Source organism: Amblyomma americanum, chromosome 9 (assembly GCF_052857255.1).
Source record: "Amblyomma americanum isolate KBUSLIRL-KWMA chromosome 9, ASM5285725v1, whole genome shotgun sequence".
NCBI classification, from domain to species: domain Eukaryota; kingdom Metazoa; phylum Arthropoda; class Arachnida; order Ixodida; family Ixodidae; genus Amblyomma; species Amblyomma americanum.
Window position 1 is genome coordinate 79,826,268 of NC_135505.1, and position 13,420 is coordinate 79,839,687.

At 41.3% G+C, this 13,420-nt stretch overlaps 1 protein-coding gene across 4 annotated transcripts in view; it reads left to right on the forward strand.

Moving 5' to 3' along the window:
• LOC144105465 (growth arrest-specific protein 2-like) overlaps positions 1 to 12,133 on the forward strand; it is a 237,009-nt gene extending 224,876 nt beyond the window's left edge. For all 4 annotated transcript variants that reach the window (XM_077638585.1, XM_077638587.1, XM_077638588.1 and 1 more), the window contains one exon: positions 903 to 12,133. In XM_077638585.1, coding sequence (XP_077494711.1) covers positions 903 to 1,217 — 315 coding nt within the window. In that variant the 3' untranslated portion in view covers positions 1,218 to 12,133. The remainder of the gene's footprint in view (positions 1 to 902) is intronic.
• The last annotated feature ends 1,287 nt before the right edge of the window (positions 12,134 to 13,420 follow it).

The window sequence follows — 13,420 nt, forward strand, 5'->3', positions numbered from 1 at the left end:
GAGTGCTAATGTAAGATGCGGTGGCTACGCCGTGTGAAGCAGAGAAATGGAATTTGGACTGAAGCATCAGGAATGAATTGCAGTGCCGTCACCACATGTCTATATATAGTCTCATTAGCCTTAAAAGATGTGCTCTCACTTCAGGTGGTATCTGACCCGTACATGCATAGAAGACACTTTTTAAAATGGGACAGCATCTGTAAGTTGGTGCACCCCCCAAAATTCTAAATGACCTCTGAAACTTTGGAAGTAGCCACCTAGAAAATTATTGTTGATTAGTGGGGATGAGTGGGTGGATTAGCGGGGATTAGTAGGTGGATTAATGCAGATTAGTGGGGATTAGTTGGTGATTTATGTCGGTTAGTGGGGATTAGTTGGTGACCGAGGTGGGTTAGTGGGCATTAATGGGCACATTAGTATAACTGCATATGATAATCCAGTGGAAGGTACTCAAACATTCTAGTCCTCAAATTTTCAAAGTTGGTGGTTTTGATGGCATCGCAATTCTCTTGGCCAATAAGGAAATTTGGTTTTATGGGGGTTTAACGTCCCAAAGTTACTCAAGCTATGAGGGACGCCGTAGTGAAGGTCTCCGGAAATTTCGACCACCTGGGGTTCTTTAATGCGCTCTGACATCGCACAGTACATGGGCCTCTAGAATTTCGCCTCCATCGAAATTTGACTGCCGCGGCCGGGATCGAACCCGCGTCTTTCGGGCCAGGAGCCGAGCGCCGTAACCACTCAGCCACCGAGGCGGCTCAATAAGGAAATTTAGCTACAGTGAAACCAAAAAGTTTTTGTGAGATGACAACTTAAATGCTATTGCATTAATAAAAACGATGTCAAAATACACCGAGCTTTCACCAGTACATTTATTTTTCCCCTCTGTATCTTTGCTTTAGCTGCTCAAGGAGAAGCACGTCATGATCCGGGTGGGCGGTGGCTGGGACACCCTGGAGCACTTCCTGTCGCGCCACGACACCTGCAACGTCATCCTCCTGAACCGGCGCTCATCGTCCACCTCCGAGGATGGCTCGCACTCGCCCTCATCCTCATCACCCTGCTCCCTGCTTGGCGGCACCCCGTCGCCCCTGGGCTCAAATGCAGGCAGCAATGCCACGCATGCCGGCATGGGCCTCTCCCGGCCCAGGTACCGGAGCCCTGCATCCAGCGTCTCTCTTAGTGCCATCAGCTCGCTTTCCAAGCAAGTGGGGTAGTAGCAAGTCGAGTGCAGTGTTTTTCATTTTTCTTTTTTTGGGAGGTGATCACTTCGGAGCAGTGTTGTGATGGGAGCAGCTTCTTCTCGTTGCATTGTCTCCCAGCGGCCTAATTTGGGGTGAACTCTAGGGCCTAACACGACCACATAAAACAAAACGCAGGAGTGACCACATGCGAGCACTAACTTACGACTGATTTGCACTCAGGAAAAAAAATGAGAATTTAGGTGCAAGGCATCAAGATTTGTGGCAACGAAGCACGATAGCCGTACAGAATCAATGCGATTCATCTCACAATGCAGGAGCACCAGAGGAGCTTTCATTTCGCAGTTATACAGCTTGTGCCATTACAGTTCTTATTTTCGAAGTACAGCCTTTCCTGATGCAAAAAGTAACTTTTCTTTTGCACTTGCTAAATTTTCGCAGTTGGTTTGAGCCACATGAGGGTGCATGCATGGTGGCAAGCACCACAATGCAGAGGCGGGCCGAGCAGTTCTGGCTTGTCAGGGTAATTTCCTGAATGTAGCTTTTGTGCATAATATTTTATCTGAAAGTCAGCACTTGCCCATGTTGTTCAGTTTTCATCCTTATTTCGTTACTGTAAGGAGCCCAATTAGTGGAATACCAGTTACCAAAACAAAGAACTTATGGAAGAAGGGTTTGCAAAGGAGCCAAATTGGCTTATTCATTAGTCTATAGATTATCACTGCATATCTTCCCCTGGGCCATTGCAGTGAGAAGATAGGTAACAGGTGATTCTTCAGTGTTTTCGGTATAATGTGGCTGGCAGTAGACGTCTGCACAATCCCAGACTGCATATTTTTTAGTTTGTCAGAATTTTCTTCTCTAACTTCATTGCACAGTAAAGTTAGATACCAGAAGATTTCTACAAAATTTTTTTCGATGGTTTGGCTGATGGTGCAGTTCTTGTAGAGGGCAAAATGAGAGGTTGCCCAGTCCACCATTGACCTCTACATTTGAATCTCATTACATGAAGTCATTAACAGATACATCTGATCACTTTTTAATTCACTTTACTGGTTCTCATTGTAGCATTTTAACCTTTAAGATATCGTAAGAGTTTTAAAAAGCGAGGACTGCAAAAGAGCAAGAAAGGCATCAGTCTGCAAGTGCTGACAATGCGAAGGAGTCTTTTGCTTTGTTTATTGTGATGCTTGGCAAGATTGCACAGCCTTCTCCAGTTTTTTTTTTTTTTTACCTGTCAAGGTTTGAAAATTGGCAGCCTAAATATGCAGTAGAAGACAAGTGCAGTATCATTCCAGTAAAATCTGGCAAGGTCTAAATTCGTCAAGAACTAAATTTCACTACATCAGTGTTGTAGCAAGCAGCAGACTTTTGTTTGCATAAAAGGCGCTGGCTTCTAGCATGAAATGCTAGTATATCAAAAAGCGTTTATCAGTTTTCTCGCATACTTCATTACAGGAAAGTATTCCTGTGTGTGGCCAGCTCTTAATGCTGTTCATTTTCTGATTTCCTGTACATTTTTGTTGGCGATTTCATTGTCCTTTTCTTACTATGTTTGTGTTTGGCAGTCCATTTGTGTGTTATTATTTTACTTTGTGCTACCCCAGCTCTTTATCTTGGCAATCTTTTATTCAGACTGGTCATTTTCTGTGTTGCATTCAGCATTGTGAAGGCTGAATAGGTAGTAGTAGCTTGGCCTGCCTTTCATTGTGTTGGGGACAAAATCCCTGCCACCCATCTTTGTGGTTTGTCAAAAGCGCACCTTGTTATTTCAGCCTTGCCACATTGCTTCATGTGAGTGTACTTCACAATCACTAGGCAAATCAATGCAAAAGTAGGATCAAGTGAATGGTCTGCGTTAAATTCTTGGGCAGCTATCGTAGAACAAGCATTGTTTTTTTCTTGAGGTTCTTGAGTCTCTCTTCACTGCCATACTAATAAATCGTCAAATCATCTTCCATGAACAGTTATCAATCAGGGAATCTCTAGATTTGTCACATTAATGTTAGTAAAGCACTCCGTAATTCTGAGGACACTCCTATTTTTGTCGGATATGAGGATATGATTCAGAAAGAAAAAAAAATCTCAATTATTGATTGCAGTTGTGGTGCTAAAATATTTTGTTTGGAGCAGTTGAGCATTAATTTCGGCTAGGCATTGCAAACAACATGAAATCCAGAGGTGCGGAGATATTCGCTATGGAAATGAATAAACCGAAGGTGGTTTCGTACGGACAAAGAAAAAAAAGGGCGTCATGCAACATTTTGCACATTAGCTTCAAGAATTTTGGCTCTTTTCAGCTAGTATGCTCAAGATTTCATCACAATCGCAAAACAGCTGCACAACTGTCGGCACACGGAGCTAGGGTTCGTGAAGCAAGGGTAGATTTGTGGCCAACTATTGTAGGGGATGGTGACCAATTTGATTCTTTGATGTAAAATATCTCGCTCAGGTAGGCAGTAGCTCCCGTTTCCGCCCCTGTGAATCTGCCCTTTTCTGGAGTGATGGCCAGCAGGATCAGGTCAATAGTTCATGCAGTTGTCAGCTCTCTATTCAGTTCTGAGTGTTCTAGTGTTTTTCCTTGTTTGTTCAAGGACGTGTGATTGAAAGAAACAAGGTCCTGATTGTGCATGAATTCAAATTGATGTGGTGCACTTGTGAAATAGTTAGACCCCCTGCCACTTTGAATTTTCATAGCATTTGTTTTGGCAAATCTTTTTGCATTTTTTGCTGTTTAGTGATCAGGATAGGCTGTAGTCAGGTACAACTACAAACGAAGTGGCAAATGCCTCTCAAAAGAGGTTGTCCAGCCAATGGTGTTGACCAATTCTCATGTTGCAGCTAATCCCCTGTCATGCTACAGTTACAGGGAATTAACTGCAACATCATGAAAATCAGTTCACATCATTGGCTGGAGGGCTTCTGCTGAGACGCATATGCCACTTCATTCTCGAGTTTTATCAGACTAGAACTTCCCAAGTCCCTAAAATCAATAACACTTTCTTGGTATGCAATTTCTCGCTTAGAAAGATCAGAAGCCATGTGTGTTCCCCATTTCACATTGGTTCATCACACTGCGTACCTTGCTTTTGTTACATTAGTTTTGGCTAATGTGCTTGTATTCGCAAACCAATATGCTCTCCTCAGTGAAGAGTTTCCCCAAGTTTGTGCTATGACATTTTTTTTGCTATTTTACTTCAGCACCCAGTGTGTGTACTATTTAGTCGTTGCTTGCTTGTTGCATTGAAAACGTGAGTGTATATATGCAGTGCTAGTGACAATGTGGTTGTAGTGCTTAGACTACATTATTTTGGTACGTTTCTTGTGAAGCCCTTTGAACAGCTGTTCCATGTGGAGTGAATGTCTCACTTTGCCATGCATGTTGTTTGTAGCTGTGCTTTTGCTTATCATTGATGTGTTGAATTTTTAAAGCTGCCACTGCAAGGGAGTTGCGATTCACCAACTGTTTAGTGCAGAGGCAGCAAGTTCTTTTGTGGTCGTTTTGCTTATGCATAGTCCTGAAAGTGTCCTTGTGTTATATTTGAGGACTTGAGCAACAACTTGTTACAGAGAAGTTTATTCCTTAGCTTTAGTGCTGTCAGACACCTGCTTTGTAAAGCTTTGCTTCAGAACATTTTTGTAGTATGACTTTGGCATAATGGAGAGATCTTTGTGCAGTAATATATTCCATTGCATATCCTTATTACTTTTTTTAAAACTACAGTGCTGTGCCTAAAATCCTGAGCGTTATTGTTTCACCCTGATTTCTGTTGCTGTGCACCTAGAGAGGCAGCTCTCACGTTGGACATTTTAAATTGATCTATGAAAATGTAGAAAAAGCAGGGTGTCTTAGCCCTAAAAAATGGCACTGGCCAGAGATTTGTCAGGATATTCATGCGATACCCAATGCCATTTAGTAATATCGATTAGTTTTACATCTCTAAGCCTTTGACCTTGGCAGGTACTTCTGTTTTAGAGCATTTAATGACTGCCCAGCTTTGACATTTAAGGCTATTATGTTTTGCTTCTGTTTTCCAGACAACTGTCAAGATTGTATTTTTCTGGTTCGCAGTAAAGTGTTTCAGAACTTTTTTCCTTGTTTCTTTGTTTTGTTGTGTGATTGTTGCATGATTTGTTTTCTGTTACTGTTGTGCTTAAGTAGACGAGTAGGGTTTATTCTTTTTGTGTATTTGTGCTTGATAGTTAAGCAGACTAGTGTTCAACATTCTTTTACAACTTAAGTGGAAATCTTTCCTTTACACTTACCGCTCTCTGTGATAACGGAGAACACTCTTCTACGATCTGACTAATATAGGGATGAAGAAAGTTATTTGACTCCTTTGAAAGTATCATTACACCAGAACCTTAATTTTGATTTTTAATAAATAATTATTGCATAGATAATTCAAATGAAGTGCGTGGGTAATACTGCTCACACTGCCCTTGACACATGGAATTGGTTAGGGGGTACTGACGTGTTCATTGCCTTTATCATGTGCTGGTGGTCTGCCTTTTTGCATAAAGCTTCTAGGGGCATGGTTATAAAATAAAGCATATTTTATCATTGTTTAAACCTTTAGAGAGTTTAGTAGAGCTGGGAAGCAAGGTTTGCATTCAGAACTGACAATTTTTCAAGATGTGCTAAATGTACTAAGTTTAAGCAGGTCTGATTTGCGGATTTGTACAGATTTCGTTGTTGTGTGCCAGTTAACTGGCTAGCTGAATCCAGTGCCAGTAGATAGCTAGCTTTGTAGCCTTTAATTCGTAAACCTATCTTCTGAGCGAAAAGCAGATTGGTTACTCTATTCTAAGCTTACTGCCTGTTATCTGTTTTTCAATGGCCTCGACTTGGCGGTGAAGTCACAAAAAGGCATTGCCTGAGAAACATTACCAAGTGGTGGAGAGCCAACAAGGTCAGGCAATGTGCAGTTGACTATTGAAAAGCTTTTTTTCTTCAGATGTCCTTATTTAAAAGGGTGTGCAAATATTCAGTGCTTTCAAATACCAAATTGAATTTTTCATTTCATTTGCTGAATGAATCAGATAGTGCTTGTTCCAAATTATTTGAACTAAATCTAATTCATTCCAAATTTTCCGGGTGGTTTTGAGTAAATGGCATGAAGATCAAATAGGGCACGCTGCAACGGCCCACTCTGAAGCCGTCCACCATGCTGCTTCGATTGATCTGTGCATGACAGAGGGTTCATCACCATGGCTCGGCCAATTTGTGTGGCGGCGCCAATAGTGCTCATGCAAATGGCCTTCAACGTTTGGTGACACACCAGGATTCAGCCAAGTGTAGCAAACTCTGCTTTCGTGCCCAGTATCACTGGCCATGGTGGCTTAAACTGTCAGTTTTTCTCGTGAATGTGTTTGGCTCTTGGTTGGCTGTCGTTAGTAGTTAAAGGAAATTTTCTTATTTGTATAATATGACGGACATAGAGGTGATATACAAACATTATCACTGTTGCAAATTTCAACAACTACAGTTTTAACTCAAGAATTTGTATCGCGACTGCTAGTGTTTCACTGTTGAGCATGAATATTCTTTTTGTACAAATATTCGCACAATTTGCGAATAATAGCACGAGTATTCTCTTTGCCTTTCTCATTATTCAATTCGGTATTTAACTATGCTATTCATATTCGATTTGATTTTGAAGAGTATTATTTTCACACCACTACTTGTTAAAGTTTGCTTGCTTAGAGAGCTGGAGCAAAGCTTGTAATGTCAACATAATTCTGTGCAATAGCAACATGATATGACTAATTGTGGAGACAAGGAAATCAGTTCACGCCTTGGCTAGAGCAGTGATGTCTATTACTGCATGTCATGTGAAGGGAGCACAATTAGGAATGTACGTTTTACTAGGAGCTAGCGCCTAAATATCAATCAGGCTATAGAAGCCTGAGGATACCAGATTTTGTAGAAACTGGTTGACAGTTTTCATGAGGTGCTAATCAGGTTGGCATTTTTTTTGTTAATCATGTAGGCAATATCTGAACAAATTTTGCATCAACTAATATTCAATGAGTGTCAGGTTGAGCGGACATTATTGCTGAATCACTGAGGACGGTTTACTAAAATAATGACTGCTGCTTTAGCAGATATGGCACATTAGGTATATTTTCAAACTAAGCTGCATTTTCAATCTATGCTCGGGCCACAAAATTGGGATTTTCTATTGTATTTGCTTCTGCACCATGATGACCTGTTGGAGAAATGTTGCGCTTCGTCGACAGAGGTTATTTTTCTATGCTGTTCATATATATCTATAGCCACTGGTCCGTCCTGGCCGTTTGAACTTCCTGCATCTAAATTAATGCTTCAAACAGAATTTTCAGAGCTTTAAAATAGTGAAGCATATAAAATTCTTGCATGAAAGAAGATGTAGGGCTATGTATTTTATACAATATTCAGTTTGAATACTATGTTATAGCACAACTGTTTCCATGGGTTAAATAAGTGAATATAAACTCTTTCAGTGCTTAAGTAGGGCTGCAGATTGTTGCTCATGCAATTTCGTCCACTCATAACTTGCTTGATTTTTCTCTTTTTCTACTGCCAAAAAACAAACACTTTGTTTAAAACTGGAAACAATAATAGTTATCTCATAACAGCTGGAGCTTGCAAGTGTTAAATGCCATCCACTGACATGTACCCATAGCTACGTAGTTGTAGTCAGAGACAACTAGAAACCGCAGTGGAACAAGCCCCTCAAAGGAAGCCGTTTAGCCAGTGGCGTCGACCAGTTCTCATACGTCGTGGTTGATCCCCTAGTGAGAAATTACAGGAGGCTGCTGGCAAGCATCTAAGTCATGAGCATCGGTCGACACTGGTGGCTTGAGGGCATCCTTTGAGGAGTATTTTCCGCAGCATTTTTGCCCTGTGTCCTATTGTAAGTAATTTTGAATTCACTTCCCATGTATGTATCAATTATACCCGAAGCTCTGTGCTGAATGAATCAAGAATGCACCTATTTGCACGGTCTCCTGAATGGGATTAGTCTTTCCACCAACTCATTCTTGTTAACCTCTGGCCTGTTCTACGCCAGTTCAATCCTATGGCTTGTACTGCGCTCCACACCAATGCCAGCAACTTAACAATATTAGTTATTAGTAATGCCCATAGTAAATAAAACCATTTAGAGCTCTTGGCACATTACATATTGTCCGGTAGATTTCATGGGCATTTAAATGCTTGAAGAAGGCATTGAGTTGCATGCTGTTTAGAGTGTGTTCCTGTTTGTTTTACAGACCGCTGTAACAGTCACACAAGACACCGTGTTTCACAGCACTTGGAATTCTCGTACTGAACACTGATAAAAAACCACTTAATGTGCAGACCAGCCTGAAAGTGACGTGAGTTCATAATAGTTAAATGTCAGTTCTTTTGCAGCTAGAAGTTTTCTGCAGAACAGAAGAGCTCCTTTTTATTTGTCTTGATGATAACTGTGTCATGAATAATATATATTGAAGCAGTTGGCTGGAGCAAGTAACTGGAACCACTCTGTTGCACATTTGAGGATTTTACCTCTTACCTCCCTTTCATATTTGTTTTGAATCTTATCTTTGCCTTACTAGCTGTTGCTCAATGGAACTTACATATAAGGTACTCTGTGTGATGTGCTGTCAACAAGGCTTTTCTATACGAGTTCTAGCTCTACAGTGCACCTCATAGTTCTTGAGTGCTGGTGTGTACAGCTTGCATAAAATTTTTACAGGACAGGGGTGCATGGAAAGCAGTTTATATCGGTACCTTCACGCAATCCAGCTGACCGACAGCCCTGCACTTTCGAAAGGACAGGCATGCTCCAGCCACTGTTATCAATGCCATGGCAATGGGTGATAAGGTAGCAATTTGTGCTCAAGAACATGTGTGCCATAAACTTCATTGCGGACTATACTGTTGGTGGAAAATTATTTGCGATTCAGTTGGCTGATAGCAATATCATGCTATTCTGATAATCATTATGTTCTTCCTGTAGCTATTTTAAGTGGAAAAATTCGCAGTGGCTTAGATTGGCTATGCCAGGATATACGTAGCGAAAGCTAAGGCATAACTTGGTTAGTCTTGGTTAATCTTAATTGTAAGTCCAGGTTAGTCTGGTTGTCTGGCTAGTTGTCACGTGGTTCGTCACGCGGTTTATCAAGTGGTGCGGTGCAACCACGGTGGGAATGTGAGCATGGTAGGAATGTGAGCACGGTGAAACTGCAAGTTCGTGGCCAGTGTAGCTTTCGCTACAATACTTTTTTTGGGGCCATTATACCCGTCATCCCTTTTTTCAGTGGTTCATTTCTATTCCATCTCTGATTTCTTAGCAACCTGTTTTATCTTGCAACTAGGTTCATGTTATACATTCTTCAGAAGCTACAACCAGGACAAATAAACTGTTCTGGTTAACATATTAAGAATTCAAATTGTGAAAACATAAAAATCTGTTTGTGCACCTTCAAATAATTTTATGCATCTTTTGGCAGGAGTTTTTTTGCATTGTTTTTATGGAATTATTTTCATAAAATGATTCTTAAAAGAGCTAATGTCATACCAATTTCTGAGGTGCTTCCATATGTCTCAGCATATAATGCCAAACAAGGTTCTTCCATGACCGCTTGCTTGTAGCAGTTCCACGATCATCTGTAGCCCTTATATTTAATATATGATCCAATGGAGACACATATATTTGTACTTCTACTTTCCAAACTACCTAGTAGTTTCCTCTGAAACTTAATATAGGGAAAGCATTTCGTAATGAAGTTTGCCTAATACTATTATGCTGACTAGCTCTTTTCCCAAAGTAGTAGCTCATTATGTGAAGCTCCATATGACTAAACATGTAGAACCCTGATGGGTTCATGCCATCTTTCACTAGGTACCGAGAACAACAGTAACCTTTCTTATTTGTGCTTTTGTCTTGACCATTTCACTGTTCTAGGAAAGTTTGCTGCTGGAAAGGTCATGGTTCTTTCAAACGAAAAATATGTAAGCCTACCTGTGGGCATTGGCATTCAATTTATTTAGTGTGAAGTATGGAATCAATATCACCACAATGATGTCGGTCTCGACAAGGTACCGAGCACCATTTCTATGTGAAGTGTGGCTATAAACTACACCCTGTTGCATGAGCAGAAGATGAATATAGAAACTGTCTTCATTAGAAATACGACATTCGATGTACTGGGTGAACAAAAACAATTGTTATATCAGGAAGATTTAGGGATTATGAGAGTTCATTTATTTTTTACCATCAAATTCATCAGTGCTGTTCAAGTGGTATTATATGTAATAAGTTTACAAGTGTTGTACTGACTGTGATCGCGGTGCTTAGTTTAGTACACGGGTTTTTCTTGAGCAGACATGTTGGAAATATCTGCTGTATAAGGTATAAATTTACAAACTGAATGTTTTGTGAAAAGTGTAGGCCACCATGGGCCCGTGACAGTGCTGGCATTCATTTGATGGCAGTATATAATATATAAAAGGTAGATATTGAAACTGAGTGGAACTAGTGGGGATATTGGAACTAGTGGGGATATAAACACACAAGAGAATATTTAGCAGTGATATTGCATTTAGTGGTACAGGGTGAGATTGTGCAGTGTGCAAGCAACTTATGTGAACGCTTAGAGATGCCACAAAAGGAGCCATTGTATTTAGGAGATGCTGCTGAATCTCACTTTACTCTTGTACATTTTATAACAATGAATAATAGCTGCGCATTGCTGATCAAAGGTGCAGTGATGGAAGCTTTCAAACCAAAACATTCTCACGAAGCCTTTTTTGCACTTCCATTTGACACAGACTAGCACTGTTCATGTGGACTGATGCCGAATCTTCCATATTAGGTACCCTGGTGTTACTGTATGTTCGTGGGGCATATTCGAATGAGCCCATTTTAGTGAACGCAAATGCTGCACCTGCAGCAAAGAGAGGTGAGCCTCAAGGTTGTCTAGTTAGACCCCTGTACAATAGTATGGTAGAAAGAAAACTGGTGCTGGCAACGTGGGCACTTCGAAAATGCATTGTTCATGTGGACTATGCCAACAGATCCCCTTATCTTGCATTTCAAATAAAGCATAACACCAAATGCGTGTTCAGCTCTAAATGTAATTCTGACCCTCCCAAGTTTTCACTGAGTACCATGGGGCATGGAAGCACGACATAGCAACCGAATGTTCAACATGAATGGTCTATTTACCTATGCTCAATTGTAATGTTTTCAACACTAAACCTTACTTCCTGTGTCATGTGGCTGCTATGTAGCAGATTTTGCATTACTTAGTCTGCTATATTTATCATACCAAGCTTTCCTTTGACAAATTGGTCATAAGTTCAAACGAAGATTTATTGTTGGCTGGTTTGGCGAAGTATAATGTATAATAAAGATACAGAAACATGGGAGTTGCCTTGAACTCGTAAGTACTAACTCTCATTTTTTTCCTCAACTTTCTTTTCAGTTTCAGAATAATTCCGCAGACAATTATTCTTGCAATCTTTGTTTCTTCTTTGCCGCGATTAAAAACATATTAAAAGGTGTATATAATATACAAAGCACCATCGGTGGCGAATGTGCCAGTGCTTCTTGAAGCGTTGGGTGACTCAAGTGACTTAAATGCCAGAGCTGCAGAGAACTACACAAACTTTATAATAGACTATAACAGAGCTGAAACGGTTTGGCACTATAGAATGGCATATATTGGTGGTGTGAATTTTGCACCGTTCCAAGCTAAAATTCTTTAAGCAACCAATGTGTCTTCTGAAGACCTGTAACAGTGGAATGAATGATGTGAACGAGATAACTTTGTGAAAGCATTAATGACAACTATTCGTGTTAGACTGCGCTTGTTTCCTGTACACTCTTGCAGTGTTTCTCCCAAGGATGTGTGCTGTTTGTTTGCTAGATTCTAAATAAAAGAAAACTATGGTACACAATTAGTGCTGATGTCTGTGGCCTTTTATACTCTAGCAGAAGGGGATTATTCAAAGCCTACCTATGTGTACAAGCTGCATTCACCATAAGTAGCTGTCCCAATGGCCAGAGCCTGCTTAAGTGATGATGATGATGATGAATTTTTATGGCACAAGAGCATCTGAGGCCAAAGAGCGCCATGGCACAAAGTTCTGATTCTACTCAAAATGGGGACAAACACCCATTTCCCCAGCACTTCCCCCTAAAGAAGCCGAGCACCAGACAGTACCCGGCGGCACTGGGGACCGAACCCCGCAACTCCCGCATGTGAGGCGGATGCTCATACCACTAGGCCACCGCTGCAATATTCTGATCAAGTATGAGAACGTTTAACACAATAGCGTTTCAGGCACCGTTGCCAGAAAACCAGGCGTAAGTATTGTCGGCGTTGTGAGCGAAAAATCACAAGCATGACTCTGGCAGGTGGTGCCGAGAGAGAAATTACCTAGGAGGCAGGTGGTCCACGTAGGTCACGTGACATTGCGGCGTCATCACAACCTGCCCACCGTGGCAGATGCCAGTGAAATTAATGATTGGTCGCTCGGGAAGACCAACCTGGGTCGCACAATGCCCACCGCTGGGAGCGCCTGTCATCGTAGAGCAGTGTCGCGTCGCTAAACCGTTGCACCACTGCACCAAGAGGGATAGGAGACTCCCAGGGATCTGAGAATGCAAACAATGACGTTCTGCATATTGTCACGTAGTGGTGACGGCAGTCGAAGGAGCGATGAAGACGGACAAAAGGTATTCTAAAAGAAAACTGTGTATTGGGCTGACTTGCGCCCACAATGGAATGAATCACTGGGCGGTCGTCCAACAGAATTCCCGCCGCTGTCGGCCGTGCTTAATTTAAAGTTGATAGCGAACTTTCGAGATAAAGCGGGCAAAGTTACTATAACATTCCGGAACAACGTAGAATCAATTCTGCCTGGCTGCGGTCAATCGAGATAAATCTATATAGTCGCGTCTTGCGTCGCAAACAAAGCGATAAAGAGGTGTGGCGGCAAATTTGAAGAATGAACAAACACTGCAAATATTCGCGGCATTACTCCCCTCTCAAAAAAGCATCGACCCGATGTATTAAAACAAATAATGCGACTAGTAACAGATAAAACGGATCTTGCGAAAATAGAGTATGGAAATGCAGCGTCCTTTAGCGCGCATAATACGGCTTCAGACGGACTACATGGACAACTTCTGGTCGTAGGCGGCGTCGCTGGGATGCAGTCATTGCGTCAGGAATGACTT